At 40.3% G+C, this 18,904-nt stretch overlaps 1 protein-coding gene across 3 annotated transcripts in view; it reads left to right on the forward strand.

Moving 5' to 3' along the window:
* Window positions 1–18,904, forward strand: part of RGS7 (regulator of G protein signaling 7) — an 883,903-nt gene that overhangs the window by 567,475 nt on the left and 297,524 nt on the right. For 2 of the 3 annotated variants that reach the window (XM_029594021.1, XM_029594022.1), the window contains exon 5: window positions 5,611–5,662. The exons of the other annotated variant lie outside the window; for it this stretch is intronic. In XM_029594021.1, the coding sequence (XP_029449881.1) occupies window positions 5,611–5,662 (52 nt within the window). The remainder of the gene's footprint in view (window positions 1–5,610; window positions 5,663–18,904) is intronic. 3 annotated transcript variants of the gene reach the window in all.

Consider the following 18,904-nt stretch of genomic DNA (forward strand, 5'->3'; position numbering starts at 1 on the left):
TTGTAGTGACATAAAGGCTGGACAGTGGACACTGCAGACAGGCTCAGCGTTTAAGGTCAGGTCCTTGTAAATACCCAGAAGCTATTAACTGTACTTAATACTTATGCACTTCAGCTGATGACTAAAGAACTTGAAGAGCTCTCAGAAATAAGAAAACCGCTACTCAAATCCAAATATACAATATCAACCTATGCTGTATTTGTAGTTTACACAGTGCCTCTGAAAACTATGGGAACACAGAGGATGAACTAGAGTGCAACTACCACCAGTTTTCTATAGTACTAGAAACATTAATGTTGGGACCTAAGAAAGATTTAGGGAACTTGGCCCATATTATGAAGGTCATGACAACTACTGAGCATATGAAATATGCAAGCTCCAAACATCTTAAGTCAGCTTTTTATGTTCTTACATTCCAAATGTTGCAAAACAGGAAAAAGAATATTCTGTAAAGAAGTGATGCACAAATACATGAAACTGAAATTAGAAATACTAGAACTAAACTCAGACAGGCACAGCATTTGAGGTCAGGCCCATGTAGGGAAGTATGGCCTGGACAGTGGATGGATAGGCATAGCATTTGAGGTCAGGCCCTTGTAGGGACATACGGCCTGGACAGTGATCAGACTGGCACAGCGTTTCAGGTCAGGTACATGAGCTGTAGTGCTTATATTATCTGGAGCATAAGAGGCAGTTGGAGCTGTTGCAAGGCTTTCAATTGCTTTTATTCATCTTGCCATTCACAGGGAAAATTTGGAAACCCAAGCAAAGGCATGTTTATTTTCAAAAACAATAGCATTTCCATCAAATCTGGGGCCAGCCTTGAGCGGTGAGGGCTCATGATAACCCCTGTCATTGAAAATATATGTTCATTGGGCACACTGTCATGTCCACCAACCACACTGGTTGGTGGACATGACAGATATCGTTGAGCTACTTTGGCTAGGTGTGGCCGGACAGTGGACTTGTGTGCTCATTATGCCAGAGGATCTGTCTGCATGTCCTCTGTGGGTTCTGAGAGATACCGTGTCACTGACATTTGTGCTGGTGTCTCCTTTGCTTGGGTGGGCTGAAAGTCCTTCATGCCAGCTGCTTTCTCTCTAGCCCGTTCCAGAACAAATTATTTTTTATGGACAACATGGCTTTGGCATACTGAAGTGGAGGAGGAAATACTGGCTGTTGCTGAGAGAGTGCTGCACCTGCTTGGGCTAGCATTACTCTCTGAAGTGCCTGCTGTTTCCTCCTCTGCTTCATGCTTAATTTGTCTCTGCCTATGGCACTCCTGTTTACAGACTTTACTAACAGCGGGTCCTTCACAAATATGAGACAATCTGACTGTAGGGCAAGTTTCCCTTTCACATGGGGATCATAGACTGTGGCAATCATGTATTTGTGGTCTTCTGTTAAAGGTCTTAATCTCTCTTGCACCTGCTTCTGCAAAAAGACCAGACATTACAGTACCTCTCACTGTCATTCTTTCTTCCTGTTTAAAGTAATTCTGTCTTCCTGTTTAAAGTCCTCCAAATTTTCCTCCAGAAAATTAACTCAACTCCTCCATGGCATCCTTGAAGGACTGCAGGATATTTACCAGCTGACTCATGACTAACCAATCTTGATGCCGTAGGGGACTATGCACACCTATCTCCATTTCCAGAGAAAGGTCATGAAGGGGTGTCTGCTGCTCCACTAACCTCTGCAGCATCATATAGGTGGAATTCCACTGGGTGACAATGTCTTGAATGAGATGCTTGTGAGGCATCTCCAAATCAGTCTGCTTCTGTCGGAGAACCTGCCCCGCCTTCACACTTCTGTGGAGGTGTGCTGCTATGTTCCTGCACTTGTGTATTATCTCCTGCAGGTATTCATTCTCTTGGTGCGTAGAATCCAACCCCAGAGCTGACTTCACTACCAGGTGCAGAGTGTGTGCAAAACATCGGATCTTCTGAAAGCCCCCGTCGGATATTGCCTTTACCAAGTTTGCACCATTGCCTGTGACAAAGAACCCTGCCTGAAGATTCCTGTCTCGCTGGTATAGCTGCCTGCCCGCCAGCATCTGTCTGATGCATGCTAGAATATTGGCTGAGGTATGGGCGTCGTCCGTCAGGTGGGTGTGCAGTAAAGCCCACCTCCACCCTGATACTTGTTCACTAATAGATCTGTTGCCTGCCCCTGCCTCAGCCAGGTTCCACCAGTGTGCTGTCAGGGAGAGGTAAGAGTATGCAACATTCAGTGCGGTCCAGATATTGCAGGTGAAATGCACACTCCCCTCTGCCTTAGCTAGCAGCAGTTGGATGCGACTGCAACACTGGTTGTACAGGCTGGGGATGACCTTTCTGCTAAATGTGGTTCTGGAGGGAACTTTGTAATTTGGAACTAAGAGCTTCAGCAAATGCTTGAAACCCACATTCTCCACTATCTGCAAGGGCTGGTCATCAAGGGCAATCATTTCCTCAATGCTCCTGGTTACAACATTTGAGGCTGCCTGCCTCCTTCCCCATAATAGTGTTACCGAACACCACCCCATTTCCTCCATGGTGGGTTGTTGCTTCTGACACCTTGCAGGGGGCTGCTGGCCTGCCACCTGACTGCTAGAAGGGGCTGAGGGTGTGGAGTGACTCTGCTCCTTTTCAACCACTTTACGCTGCCTGGAAAAAGGGGTCCCCTGACTGGTAATGCCACCATCCCCAGATGGCAGTACTGTAGGGTGTTGCTTCTGCATATGATGCATCATGCCAACATTAGTTAGATATCCCATTTGCTTGCCTCTGCTAATAGCCCTGGCACAGTAATTACACTGAGCAAACACGGGTCCTCTGTCACTTTAAAGTGGCTCCAGATCGCAGATTTCTTTCGTGATCCCTTCTCTATAGCCTTCGGGGTGGATGCTGGCACTGGAGCTGAAGTAGTGGGTGCACCCTGAGAAGCAATGCCAGGGGCATCAGTCACACTCTGTGCCTGCGCTGACTGCTCTTCCTCCTCATCATCATCAGTTTCATCTCTCCACTGCAGCACTGAAGTGGAGGCTAAGACAGAACTGCAAACCAAAAACCTCCTAAACCTTCTTCAGCTATTACTTCTTCCATTTCTGATGATGAGAATCCCACTCAAGATGATTCTTCATCAGAATCAGAAGCAAACAGTGCCTGCGCTACATTTTCAACGCTAAGTCGAGTCTGCTCTGCTGCTTTTGGGTCTCACCCTTTTGTCTTGCATGACTCAGCCTCTCCTTCTCTCACCTCCAAAACTACAGGGTCAGAAACAGGTGGTGGCGATGCTTCATCTTTAAATTTCAGTTTTTTCTGGATGGAACTGCCTGCCCCTCCAGAGATTTTAGATTGGAACAGGTAACTTTTTAACTTTAATGGGGGACTGGCACTGTTTTTGAAGTGCCTCCTTTGTCAGTGCTTCCTCTGCCAGTCCCAATCACTTGACCACGTCTAGCTTTCCCTGACATCATGGATTTTAATGTCACTGCCTACTAGGGATTTCAATTAAAATAATTATTTCCAAAAGAGGCCTACTGGGTATTTGACTTCAAAGAGCACCACTGTCCCAATATATGTGAGTATGCAAAACTGCCCACAGATGCAGTGCCGCTGTATGTGTACACAACAAACTTGTAACTACAAAAGAGGCCTACTGGGGATTTGGCTTCAAAGAGCACCGCTGTCCCAATATATATGAGTTTGCAAAACTGCCCCCAGGCACACGATGCAGTGCCTTGATGTACACTACAATTGGGACCGTTGTATATGCACACACCAAACTTGTAACTACAAAACAGTCCTACTGGGAATTTGGCTTCAAAGAGCACCGCTGTCCCAATATATGTGAGTCTGCAAAACTGCCCACAGGTGCAGTGCCTTGATGTACACTACTGTATGTGCACACACCAAACTTGTAACTACAAAAGAGGCCTACTGGGAATTTGACTTCAAAGAGCATCGCTGTCCCAATATATGTGAAGCTGCAAAACTGCCCACAGATGCAGTGCCTTGATTTCCACTACAACTGGGACTGCTGTATGTGCACACAACAAACTTGTAACTACAAAAGAGGCCTACTGGGGATTTGGCTTCAAAGAGCACCGCTGTCCCAATATATGTGAGTCTGCAAAACTTCCCACTGATGCCCAGTGCACTGCCTTGTTGGCTTAAAAGAGCACAGAGAGACAGTCTGAGTTCAATAAAAAAAACTGCAGTTAAAAAAAAAAGCCTGGCTGGCACAGCAGCAAAAATGAAGAAATATATTTTTCAATGGAAAATTCTATCAAAGTAGATAGCAATTGATGAATATATCTCCCACTCACAACACCCAAATCTTGCTTGCAACCTACCCCAGGGTGGTAAGATCAGCAGCAAAATGCCACTGCTCGCAGTTTGTCTCAGTGGGAGAGACTGAGTTCAATAAAAAAAAAAAAGTACAGTTAAAAAAAAAGCCTGGCTGACACAGCAGCAAAAACGAAGAAATATTTTTTCAATGGAAAATTCTATCAAAGTAGCTAGCAATTGAATACAGATTTGAGACACTCAGACTAGCTCTGAGTAAAGCCACCATCCCCAGACAACCTCCCTGGACCACCCCCGCAAAGAAAGAGTGTGGCATGCCACGTGCGTAAGTTATAAATAGTGCAGCGTCATCAGGAACAGCGTCACAGAGCACTGAGTGAGAGCGGCCAACCTGTCTGACCCACTCTATAACAGGGCTGTGAGGTCACTTATGACTCACAGGAAAGGGCTGGTTTTTCTTATGGATGCTCCCACATGGCCTTCTCCTATTTCAAACGGCTGCTAAGAAATCACTGCAAACCAAAAAAATGAAACAAATATGATATGTTTTATTCGTGGGGAATCGCCATGCATTTCGCGAACCCACGAATACAACGAATAGGGACTTATTTGTGCGGATTGCACATTCGTTGAAAACGAATGCACATCCCTATCCTCTAGATCTTTGAATAGCAGGGCCTGAGGATCCCTGCCAGCCACTTTTATTGCTTTGCCATGACTCCTATCTTTGGCCAGTAGGGTCCAGGCTCCCCACTAGCCACACTACTTACTTCTTCCAGCATCTCTTCTTCTTTTCTGTGACTGCTGCTCCTCTGCATCTTCACTGTTGGGACCTGGGATTTTTGCCGGCTATGCTGCTCCCAATGTTGAACTGTCCATCTCATGCACTAGTGGGGCCCTATCAATTATGATGCTCCAGTACTTAGTTTTAGTTTTTATCTGCCCACTATTACTCTCTATCTAAGACTTCAGTGTCACAGATATACAGATGGAAAGATACAATCAAGACTATAAATGTGTTTATTAGATTATATACAAAATGCTAAAATGGTTGGAGAAAAGAATGTCAATAAAGCAGCAGACTATTATCAAAATGGGGAAGACATGGGTCAAGAGAAATTGATGTCTTAAAAAGTCAGTTTGATAGTATTAAACACTATTGCTAGAAAATAATTTAATTAAAAAATGTTAAAACCCTATGGATTATAGCTAAGAATACCATGAAAACTATTTTTAAAACAGCAAGTAAAATTTTATATTAAACTATTTTGTCTTATCCATATTCTCCTTGTTTATGTTCATTTTGGGTTTTTTTTTATAGACACCTTATTTTTGGCCATCAAATTGTTGGGAGCCGGAAAATACTGACTATGGTAAGTAAGTTTAGATATACTGTATTTCCTTTATCTCTGCAAAGATTTGTGTAAACATCTGTCATCAGTGCACTTCACAAATAAGATGAGTTGTCAACTCTGATGTAAATGCTACAAATATTAACTTTGTGCTTGCCTTTAATTTGCAAAATTAGAAACAGGGGTGCATTTATTTTGAAATGATATGAAAAACACAATGAAACACTCTGTTTTGTTTCACATCATTTTAGAACAAAAGGCAAATCCCCACCCCAAAACCAACATAAATAAATGCCCCCATTTCTAATTATGCAAATTAAAGGCAAGCACAAAGAAACCATGACAAGCTAGAAAATATCAATCTATCATTCCTATAATTTATGAGCTAAAGACAAAAAAACCCCCAAAGCCACTGGTTATAATGAAATTATTCTGCTGTGAAAGACAACGTGATTATCAGTATGGATAATATTTGCTAGAAACAAATGGGTAAAATACAACAACCCCAATAGGAATAGAGAGTGCCAACAAATTTAAAAACTAAAATTTTAATTTCATTCATTTATGTTTCCCATTCAAGTCTGTGGCCCATCGTAAAGTTCCACCGTGAAACTGTAGCAACCAACCAATTCCGGATCCCACTGAAATTTCTTAGCATTTGCAAATACATTCCATTTTCTATGTTGGATTTCAGAACCTCTTTTAGAATCAAGGAAAATGTTTTAAAAATAAGAAGAATTTTGACATTTGCAAAGGGCTTTTTCTTATCTTTGTGGCAGTCACAGTGCTGTCACTGTGAGAGAGAGACAGAGGCACATTTTTCAGTCTTTTCACTGACAGAGGTTGGTGGACTGGAGATTCAGAAGCAGTTAACACTGATTTTGTTGTGTCTGTCTGATGCTGCACCATGTACGACAGTGCTTTTTTGCAGACAGATTGCAGCGAGCTTGTGCCACTAGAGAGCTGCTAACTCTACTTAGAAAGTTTGCAGTGCTTACTAAGCACCTAATTAAACTCAGTCTGTCTACTTGATTGAGTGTGTGTGACAGGCAGACATTCAGTCCATATTAGAATGTAATGGTGAGTGGTACAATATCAGCAAAGTATATTGTGACATCAAACTTCCCAGTAGCCACTTCTATCATACCACTGCAAGGAAAGGGGAGAAAGTAGAAAAACAGCAGGCAGAAAAATGGCAGGGGAAGAGGATTAGGGGTTCCTATAGAGTCAGTCTTGTCAGAAGCACAAGCAGTAGTAGCAGTGAGAACAAAGGGAGTCTTGCCTTAAACTGATGAATTTTTAGCTGTAGAATGATAGGAATGGAAGCCAGCTCAAGCCATAAGAAATTAAAATTGGGAGAACATATACCACTGCTACTTGATCCTCTCCCTCTTGTTTGGAGCAGGGGAAAAATGTGGAAGAATCATCCAAGGCTGGCATTAGCAGGACAGAGGCAAGGACAGGGGCAGCAGAAGTGTAACAACTAAAACCAGCAGCACACTCCTCAGTGATTACCACTTCTGAGGTAATGGAGACAGTATTTTCAAAAACTGATTCCTGAATCAGAAAACATTGAAGAACAAGTAGCAGAAGAAAATTTGGGAGCTTTGGTCAATAGTGATAACGATGAGGTGTCAGATTTTTTGAAAAAGTTGGTCTTCTGAAAAGTCAGTTTGCCTTTACTAGATTCCCTGAATTTCCAAGTAAGTGACAGGATGACTGAAAGCACTTTGGAGTCTTGCTGCCAAGTTGCCTTGCTGCTATATTCCTTATGCTAGACCTTGGGAGTCTTTCTGCCACTCAGCCTTGCTGCTCTTTTCCAGACTCTACAAATTGGGGGTTTTGCTTTCACTTTTCCTTTCTGTTATACCCCTTATGTTATACTTTTGAGGTCTTGCTATCATGCTGCCTTGCCCTAGACTCTACACCTTGGTGGGGAAAGAGGTTGCTGTCACTCTGTCTTGCTCCTATACATACTTATCCTACAAAATGGGGGTCTTTCTGACACTCAGTATTGCTGCCATACCCTATACTCTACACCCTTGAAGTGTTGCTGCCAGTCTGCCTTGCTGCTTTACCTTTTATGCTATACATAAAGGGTAAAGCAGCGCATGGTTCAGAGAGAGGTATCTTCAAAGGATACTAATGATGCATTAGAATTAGGGCATCCCAACAGTGAGTTTCCAATAATAAGAAAAGTAGTCCAAGTGCCTGTAACTAAAAACTCACCTGAGCTAAAAAATTCTATCTTATCCCTATCAATTAAAAAGCTGAATGAAAATGCAAACAAAAAACAAACTTTGAAATATTTGTATGCTAATGCCAGAAGTCTAAGAAGTAAGATGGGAGAATTAGAATGTATAGCAGTGAATGATGACATAGACTTAATTGGCATCTCAGAGACATGGTGGAAAGAGGATAACCAATGGGACAGTGCTATACCGGGGTACAAATTATATCCCAATGACAGAGAGGAGCATCCGGGAGGCGGTGTGGTGCTGTATGTCCGGGATGGCATAGAGTCCAACAGGATAAACATCCTGCATGAGACTAAATACAAAATTGAATCTTTATAGGTAGAAATCCCTTGTGTGTTGGGGAAGACTATAGTGCTAGGAGTATACTACCGTCCACCTGGTGAAGATGGTGAGATGGACAGTGATATGCTAAGAGAAATTAGGGAAGCTAACCAAATTGGTAGTGCAGTAATAATTGGAGACTTCAATTACCCCAATATTGACTGGGTTAATGTATCACCGGGACACGCTAGAGAGATAACGTTCTTGGATGGAATAAATGATAGCTTTAAGGAGCAATTGGTTCAGGAACCGACGAGAGAGGGAGCAATTTTAGATCTAATTCTCAGTGGAACACAGGACTTGGTGAGAGAGGTAATGGTGGTGAGGCCGCTTGGCAATACTGATCATAATATGATCAAATTTGATTTAATGACTGGAAGAGGAACAGTGTGCAAATCCTTGGCTCTCGTTCTAAACTTTCAAAAGGGAAACTTTGATAAAATGAGAAAAATTATTAGAAAAAAACTGAAAGGAGCAGTTACAAAAGTAAAAAATGTCGAAGAGGCATGGTCATTGTTAAAAAATACCATTCTTGAAGCACAGTCCAGATGTATTCCACACATTAAGATTACTGGCATGGTTAAAAGGGGAGGTGAAAGAAGCTATTTTAGCCAAAAGATCTTCATTCAAAAATTGGAAAAAGGATCCAACAGAAGAAAATAGGATAAAGCATAAAAGTTGGCAAGTTAAATGTAAGACATTGATAAGACAGGCTAAGAGAGAATTTGAAAAGAAGTTGGCTGTAGAGGCAAAAACTCACAGTAAAAACGTTTTAAAATATATCTGAACCAGAAAGCCTGTGAGGGAGTCAGTTGGACCATTAGATGATCGAGGGGTTAAAGGGGCACTTAGAGAAGATAAGATCATCGCAGAAAGATTAAATGATTTCTTTGCTTCGGTGTTTTCTGAAGAGGATGTTGGGGAGGTACCCGTAATGGAGAAGGTTTTCATGGGTAATGATTCAGATGGACTGAATCAAATCATGTTGAACCTAAAAGATGTGGTAGACCTGATTGACAAACTGACGAGTAGTAAATTACCTGGACCGGATGGTACACACCCCAGAGTTCTGAAGGAACTAAAAAATGAAATTTCAGACCTATTAGTAAAAATTTATAACCTATCATTAAAATCATCCATTGTACCTGAAGACTGGAGGATAGCTAATGTAACCCCATTATTTAAAAAGGGCTCCAGGGGCGATCCGGGAAACTACAGACCAGTTAGCCTGACTTCAGTGCCAGGAAAAATAGTGGAAAGTGTTCTAAACATCAAAATCACAGAACATATAGAAAGACATGGTTTAATGGAACAAAGTCAGCATGGCTTTACCCAAGGCAAGTCTTGCCTCACAAATCTGCTTCACTTTTTTGAAGGAGTTAATAAACATGTGGATAAAGGTGAACTGGTAGATGTAGTATACTTGGATTTTCAGAAGGCGTTTGACAAAGTTCCTCATGAGAGGCTTCTAGGAAAAGTAAAAAGTCATGGGATAGGTTTTGATGTCCTTTCGTGGATTGCAAACTGGCTAAAAGACAGGAAACAGAGAGTAGGATTAAATGGACAATTTTCTCAGTGGAAGGGAGTGGGCAGTGGAGTGCCTCAGGGATCTCTATTGGGACCCTTACTTTTCAATATATTTATAAATGATCTGGAAAGAAATACGACGAGTGAGATAATCAAATTTGCAGATGACTAAAAATTGTTCAGAATAGTTAAATCACAAGCAGATTGTGATAAATTGCAGGAAGACCTTGTGAGACTGGAAAATTGGGCATCCAATTGGCAGATGAAATTTAATGTTGATAGTGCAAGTTGATGCATATAGGGAAAAATAACCCATGCTATAATTACACAATGTTGGGTTCCATATTCGGTGCTACAACCCAAGAAAGAGATCTAGGCATCATAGTGGATAACACATTGAAATTATCGGTTCAGGGTGCTGCGGCAGTCAAAAAAGCAAACAGAATGTTGGGAATTATTAGAAAGGGAATGGTGAATAAAACAGAAAATGTCATAATGCCTCTGTATCGCTCCATGGTGAGACCGCACCTTGAATACTGTGTACAATTCTGGACGCCGCATCTCAAAAAAGATATAATTGCAATGGAGAAGGTACAGAGAAGGACTACCAAAATGATAAGGGGAATGGAACAGCTCCCCTATGAGGAAAGACTAAAGAGGTTAGGACTTTTCAGCTTGGAGAAGAGACGGCTGAGGGGGGATCTGATAGAGGTGTTTAAAATCATGAGAGGTCTAGAATGGGTAGATGTGAATCGGTTATTTACTCTTTCGGATAATAGAAAGACTAGGGGTCACTCCATGAAGTTAGCATGGGGCACATTTAAAACTAATCGGAGAAAGTGCTTTTTTACTCAACGCACAATTAAACTCTGGAAGTTGTTGCCAGAGGATGTGGTTAGTGCAGTTAGTATAGTTGTGTTTAAAAAAGGATTGGATAAGTTCTTGGAGGAAAAGTCCATTACCTGCTATTAAGTTCACTTAGAGAATAGCTACTGCCATTAGCAATGGTAACATGGAATAGTCTTAGTTTTTGGGTACTTGCCAGGTTCTTATGGCCTGTATTGGCCACTGTTGGAAACAGGATGCTGGGCTTGATGGACCCTTGGTCTGACCTAGTATGGCATGTTCTTATGTTCTTATGTCTTGATGCCTCTCTTCCTTGCAGCCATAACCATAGTGTACCATCTTTGGAGTCTTGTTGCCACTAATCCTTGCTGACATAATCTAAACTCTATACCTTAAGAATCTTGCTGCCACTCTGCTTTTCTGCCATACCACAGACTCTACACTAGGGTGTTCTTGTCACTGTGGGTGGCATATTTGTACCTCTCATGGTGCCTTGGTGTGTTCATATCACTCTTTATGCTACTTTGTCCCTCTGTTGGTGCCTTGGTGATTTTCCTGTCACTTTGCCATTTCATTCCCCTTTCATGGTGCCTTATGATGTTCATGTTACTCTCAGTTCCACTTTACCTCTCTTTTGCTGCCTTCGAGGAGTACATGCCAGTATTTTTAGTTCCCTTCTTTTGATGTTCTTGCCACTCTTGCTGCTGCTTTGCTCCTCTCACAGTGCCTTGGAGAACTTATGCCACTGCTTGTACCCTTTTGCCCTTCTATGATATTGTTGGCTTAGGCCTCAGGCTATTCATGACGCTTTTGGTGCCGCCTTTCCACAGTCTTGGTGTCTTGGAGTTCTCATCCTTTTTCTGTTGATGTCTACTCAAAAGATTCATTAGAATTGATTAGAAAAGCCTAATTTTGGTAATCAAAATAGACTGCATTGATTCCCCCATTGATTTTTATGGAAAATGAAAAACTAATGGAAAAATAATAAACACTTTTATTTTACTTTAAAATTAATCTAACAAATGGAAGCAACCTATGAAATGAATAAATGAACTGCAATGAAAATTTTGTCTCTGCACATCCTTAACTAATAGTGTAATTACTGTGTATTCAAATAGCTTAGATGTTTGTCCAGTTCTGTGACTGTGCTATAAGAGAATATAATTGATGGCCAGTGTAGTAGGTGATTTGGAAATTAGATACACAGATAACTGGGTAGCTGGTGGGTGTCAGGATTGTTTAGTAACTTGGTGAAGGTAGAAAACCTCATGCCACCTAATTAAGATTTTAGAGTGTGTTAGAGAAAAGATGGCCATTATGGTACATGTGAGGACCAATAACAGGAAAATGTAGGAGACAGGTTCTGGAGGCATAATTTAGGATTTTGGGTAGGAAATTAAAATCCAGAACCTCCAGGGTTGTATTCTCAGAAATGCTTCCCATTCTATATGCAGGACTCCAGAGGCAGGCAGAGCTCCTGTCTCAATGCATTGATGAGATGATGGTACAGGGAAGAGAGCTTTAGATTTGTTAGGAACTGGGGAGCACACTGGGGAAAGAGGATCCTTCTCCTACTCTTAGCCAGTGTGGAACCAGACTGCTGGCACTAACCTTTAAACAGTCAATACAGCAGATTTTCAACTAGACCATGGGAAAAAGCCAACAGTCACTCAAAAGAGCATAGTTGATCAGGAGGTATCATACAAAGGATATTTGTAAAGCAGGGAACTTAGAATTTCCCAGTAGAGAGGTTGGAGTTAAGGCTGAAATTACCCAGATGAATGTAAACAAAGAGCATACAGATGTAAATTACTCTATTCTACTTGTATCTTTTGCTAATAAGCAGGTTGTGAATACAAAGAGAAATGAGAGCACAAATGAAAACCATACTTTAACATGTCTGAATGCTTATAGAATAGTAATATTGGTGAGTTAGAGTGTATGGCACTATAGAAGGATATAGACATTATAGGCATTTCAAAGATGAGGTGGAAGGAGGATAACCAATGGGACATTATGATACCAAGATATAAATTTTACCAACATGATTGGGAAGATCGAATTGGTTGAGAGTTGACATTGTATGTAAAATATGACATAGAGTCAAGCATAATAAAAATCCTGCAAGAAATAAAATGCACTTTGGAATTCTTATGGATAGAAATTCCATGTGTCATAAGTAAGAGTAACACGATGCGTTTAAACTAGAAGCCACCTGGCCAAGATGAAGAAACAACTGAAATGCTACTAAAAATTTAAAAAGCAAATAAATTTGGCAATACAATAAAATGGGAGTTTTGAATTAAGTTTTTAAATGCCATAAATGACTGCTTCATCAAGTAGCTGGTCCTAGAACCAATGAGAGGACCAGCTACTTTAGATCTAGTCTTCTGCAGAATGCATGGAACCCAAGGGATTCTTGTGTTGGGGCTACTAAGCAATAGACATCATACTGCAAACAGATTTGACATAATCACTGGAGGGAGGACAATAAGTAAAACTACACCAGTAGCATATAACTTTAACAAAGTGAAACTATAATAGAATGAGGACATTTGTTGGAAAACAATTAAAAGGAGCAAAGGTTAAAAGTTTGCATGAGGTGTGGGTGGATGTTATTTAAAAATACAATTTTGCAAACGAAGAGAAAATATATTCCGTGCATTAAAAAGTATGACCTAACGACTGCCAGAATAATTTAATGGTGAGGTAAATGAGGCAGTTAAAGCTAAAAGGTCATCATTCAAAAAAAGGAAAGCAGAACCAAATGTTGATAATAGACAAGAACATAAGCACTGGCAAATTAGATGTAAAACAGTGGTAAGACAGGAAAAGAGAGGATTTGAGAAAACATTGTCCAGTGAGGAAAAATTAATAAAAGCTTTTTTGTCAAGTATATTCTAAACAAAGGCCTGTGAAGAAGTCACTTGGGTTACTAAATGACCAAGGGTGCTCAGGAAGGACAAGGAAATAACCGAAAAACTGAATTCATTGTTTGCCTCATTCTTTACTAAAAAAGGATGTTGGGAACTTACCCACATCTGAAACATTCTTTAATATTGGAGATTCCAAGCAACTATAACAAATATCTGTGACAATGGAGGATGTAATAGATCAGATTGACAAACTAAAGAGTAACAAATCACCAAGAGCAGATGGCATACACCCTAGAGTTGTTAAAGGAGAAAAACATGAAATTGATGACCTGTAACTAGAAATCTGTAATCTAAGAGTTACGATACCTGAAGAGTTGAAGGTGCCCAATGTGATTCAAATGTTTAAAAAGGGCTCCAGGAGGGATATGAGAAACTATAGACTGGTGAGCCTGATGCCAGTGCCAGGCGAAATGGTAGAAGGCACTCTTAAGAAGAAACTCACTAACCATATAAGCATAGCTTAATGCATGGACAGCGGAACACCTTTTTAGTGAGGAAGGAGCAACAAAGCTCCGCCCCCAGCTCCACCCCAACTCCACCCCCAGCTCTATCCCCATTGCCAATTTCTTACTTTACATTTACAGTTAATGTCATTCTTTCTTATGTACATTCTTTTCATAAATCAGTTAGAATTGTTCATTCCCAGACCTAGCAATAAAATATCTGATGCTAGAAAACCGAGTCTTCTTTCTGCCTGTGGGCAGGGATGGCCTGCCACTGAGGAAAAACACCATTGTACAACTATTCTGTACTATGTATGGAGAGAGAATATCATCGAATACCAAGAGATGTAATCAGAAACCAGTAAAATGTCGACAGTCCTAATTGTTTGGGCACCACTCACCTGCTTAAAAAGAACAACCATGCTCATCTTGATATGTCACCACAGATAAAGATGGGTGAATGCTGAGGGCTTGTGTATGGTGAACTTTCTCAGGGTCAGTGCAAGTTTATTTGGCACCATAGGGAGGGCCAGCGGAAGCATTAGGCATACTAGTTCTCTCCGTGTCTTCTGTTCTTTTGCTTTTTTTTTTTTCTTGCTGGCTGTAATTTGTTCTCCTTCCAGCAGAGCACATTAGTTTGTGACATCATCAGATTCTCCAGAGTAGGGAGGGAAGAGAGGGTAGCGGCTGAACCAGCAAAGCCTTTTCTGAGGAAGAAGAGGGCTGATCCAACAAGCATGGCACTCTAGCTAGAGGTCTCACTCTCTTGCAGCACTCTAGAGAGAAGAGTTCTCACTCTCATATACTCTTTTGCGGCACTCTAGCCAGAAGAGGTCTCACTCTCTTGTACTCCCTGCAGCACTCTAGCCAGAAGAGGTCTAACTCTCTTGCACTTTTCAGCTTCCAGGTATGCTCAGTAAGGAGAGATCCTGCTGAAAATTTAGAATGGGAGTGCGAGCAGTCGTTGCCGGTAGTAGTCAATTTTTTTTTTTTTTTTTTTTGGGGGGGGGCATTAAACCCTGTGGTCCTCCTCTTTTTCTGACACCTATGTCTTAATAGAGAACATGTTTTTAGCAAAGGGAAATCTTGCCTTACTAATCTTTTAGATTTTTTTGAAGGTGTAAATACACATATACTGTAGATACAGGTGATCTAGTTTGTAGTGTATATGGATTTTCAGAAGGCATTTAACAAAGTTCCCAATGAGAAACCCCTCAAGAAATTACAAAGCCATGTAGGAGGCATTGCCTTATTGTGGATTGGTAACTGGCTAAAATACAGGAAAAATAGGGTAGGACTGAATTATTAGTTTTTCAAATGGAGAAAAGTCATTAGTTGAGTACCACAGGAATTAGTATTGGGACCTGTGCTGTTTAACATATTCATAAACAATCTGGATAAGGAAACAAGTGAGGTGACCAAATTTTCCGATGAGACAAAATTATTAAAGTTGATAAAACAGCAGCAGATTGTGAGGTTCTAAAGAGTAACGTTATAAGACTAGGAGGCTGGCCAACTGAATGGCAGATGAAATTTAATGTGGAAAAGTGCAAAATGATGTACATAGGGAAAAATTATCCCAAATACAGATACCTAAGGCTGAGTTGCATATTGGGAAGCACCACCTAGAAAAAATATCTTGGAATTTTTGTGGACAATACATTGAAAACCTTGGCTCAATGTATGGCGGTGAGCCAAAAAGCAATTAGAATGTTATGAATAATCAAAAAGGAATGAAGAATAAAACAGAAAATATTATATTGCATTAGTGCAATATAATATGCATTTGCACCTTGAGTACTGTGTACAGTTGTAGTCGCCGCATCTCAAAAAATACATAGCGGATCTAGAAAAGTTGAAGAGGAGGGTGACAAAAATGATAAAGGGAATGAAATGGCTTCCATGTGATGAGAGGCTATGCAGGTTGGGGCTTGTCAGACTGAAAAAGAGATGGCTGAGAGAGAACATGATAGAAGTTTATAAAATAATGTATGGTGTAAAATGGGTAAATAAAGGGGTGATTATTTAACATTTCAAAACATTGTAAAAGAAGGAGACATTCCATAAAACTAAATAATGGCAGCTTTTTCATGCACTTGTATCAGGCTCACCGGTCTATAGTTTTCCATATCATCCCTAGAGCCATTTTAAAGATTAGTGTTACATTGGTCACCATCTATTCTTCAGGTACAATAGATGATTTTAATGATAGGTTACAAATTACTAGTAATAGGCCTGCTATTTCATTTTTTAGTTCTTTCAGAACTCTGGGGTGTATGGCATCTGGTCCAGAGGAATTGCTACTCTTTAGTTTGTCAATTTCTTTTAATTCCTCTGAATCATCCCTATTGACCTAAGGCTTGAACAATGTCCAATCACCTTCAAGAAGAGACTTAAGACTTTGTTGTTTGGCCAAGCCTTCCCATAACCCACTCATTTCCGCTTTAGCCCCACCTGTCTTTCCAGACCCCCACCTGTCTATGCAGACCCATACGATATCTATGTAATGGTAATAAAGCCTTTATTTTTTATCCCCTTATCCCCCCCTTAACCAACCCTGCCCTTCCGGATTTTTTCACCCTTCTAATTCTTCTCATCACGGTTATATTTTGCTCTCTCCCAAATGATATGTATCCAAATTTTTCTCCACACTTGTCAAAGTAAATCAAGACTCTATCACGGCTTTCTCCCAAGTTATGTTATCCTGGTTTATCCAAGTTCGCTCCACACTGTTCAATACAATTCAAGACTCTGTCACTGCGCTCTCCTAAATTATGTTTATCCAAGTTTTCCCCACCTTGTTCAATGTAAGACAAGACTTTGTCACTGTTGTTGTTTGCTGGTTGTAATGTAAACCGAAGTGATAATTAATTCTGATAATTGAACCTCAGTATATAAGAGTTATAAATAAATAAATAAATACATAAATAAATAAAATACTATTTACAGGTATCTCCCCAATATCCTCCTCCATAAATTCTGTAGCAAAGAATTCATTTAGCTTTCTACTTTGGCCTAAGTGACCGTTTTACCCCTTGATCATCTAAAGGTCCAACTGACTCCCTCACAAGCTACCTGCTTTGGATGTATTTGAAAAAGTTTTTATTATGAGTGTTTGCCTCTGTGGAAAGCTTCTTTTCAAATTCTATTTTGCTGTCCTTATCAATGGTTTGTATCTAATTTGCCAGCACTTATGCTTTTTCCTAATTACTTCATTTGGATCCTTTTCTCATGTATTCAAAGAAGTTCTTTTGGCTAGTATATCATCTTTCATCTTACCTTTTAACCATGCCAGCAGTCATTTGGCCTTCTTTCCGCCTTTTATAATGTGTGGAATACATTAGGTCTGGAATTCCAAGATGATATTTTTACACAATGGCTATGCCTGATATATACTTTTAATCGCTGCAGCTGCATCTTTTCATTTTTTTTCCTCATTTTATTAAAGTCTCCTTTTAGAAAGTTAAATGCTGGAGCAGTAGTTTAGCTTAATGTCATCACTCCAAGTATTAAGTCAAAATTGATTGTATTATGATCATTGTTGCCAAGTGGCCCCATTCCCATTACCTCTCACATCAAATCCTGCATTCCATTAAGAATTAAGTCTAAAATAGATCCACTTCGCATCTGTTTCTGGACCAGCTGCTCCAAGAAGCAGTCATTTATTTCATCTAGAAACTACCTCCATAGCATGTTCTGATGCAACATTTACCCAATCAATATTGGGATAATAGAAATCTCCCATTATTATTGTGCTGCCAAATTTGAAAGCTTCTCTAATTTCTGTTAGCATTTAATCGACTGTCTGTTCAATCTGTTCAGGCAGACGATAGTATATCCCCACAGCTATATTCTTACCAATTACACATGGAATTTATATCCATACAGATTCTACAGTGCATTTAATCTCCTGCAGAATCATTATCCTGTTTCACTCTATACCATCCCTAACATATAGCACCACCTCCCCACTAATTTGAGCCATTGTATGATATAATTTCTACCCTGGTATCTCACTATCCCATTGGTTATCCTCCTTCCACAGGGTCTCTGAGATGCCAATTATATCTACCTCTTCATTCAGTGCTATACATTCTAACTCTTCCATTTTATTTTTTAGACTTCTGGCATTTTCATACAGACAATTCAAGGTATGTTTTCTGCTTGTATATACATTCCTCCTTGCAGTTGACCAGGATAATTTATAATCTTTTAATTCAATCTGTTCTTTACTTAAAAGCACCTGGGCTACTTTTACCTTTATTGGAACTTTTCTGTCGGATTGCTCTAACTTTCCTGTTTTGATAGTATGGCTTGAAGATACCACCCTCCAGACTGTATGCTGCTGAACAACTGCTGTCTTTCCCCCATATTATATTTTAAAAGGTGTTATATCTCCTTTTTAAATATTAGCACCAGCAGCCTGGCTCCACCCTGGTTAAAGTGGGCCCATCCTTTTGGCCTATGCTTCTCCTTCTTCAGAAGGTTTCCCAGTTCCTAATAAATCTAAAGCCCTTGTCCGTGCACCTTCATCTCATCCAGACATTGATATTCTGGAGCTGTGCCCACCTCTGCAGTCCGGAACAGTAAGCATTTCTGAGAATGTTACCCCGGAGGGTCTGGATTTCAACTTTCTACCTAAAAGCCTAAGTTTAGCTTCCAGAACCTCCTTTCCACACTTTGCTACACCTTGGGGGTCTTGCTGCCACTCTATCTGGTTGCCATACTCCTGATGCTTTATCTTGGGTTTCTTTTGCCCACATCTCTAATGCTATACCTTGAGGTCTTATTTATTTATTTATTTTATTTATATTCTTTTTTATACCGAAATATAGCAGGCTGCCTTCATTCCGGTTTACATTGTAACAACAGTTTCATACAGTGAACAGTTATAAAATTATAAATAAATAACACCAAACTAAGAGAAAAATG

The sequence above is a fragment of the Rhinatrema bivittatum genome, chromosome 3, assembly GCF_901001135.1.
Source record: "Rhinatrema bivittatum chromosome 3, aRhiBiv1.1, whole genome shotgun sequence".
In the NCBI taxonomy this organism is placed as follows: Eukaryota; Metazoa; Chordata; class Amphibia; order Gymnophiona; family Rhinatrematidae; genus Rhinatrema; species Rhinatrema bivittatum.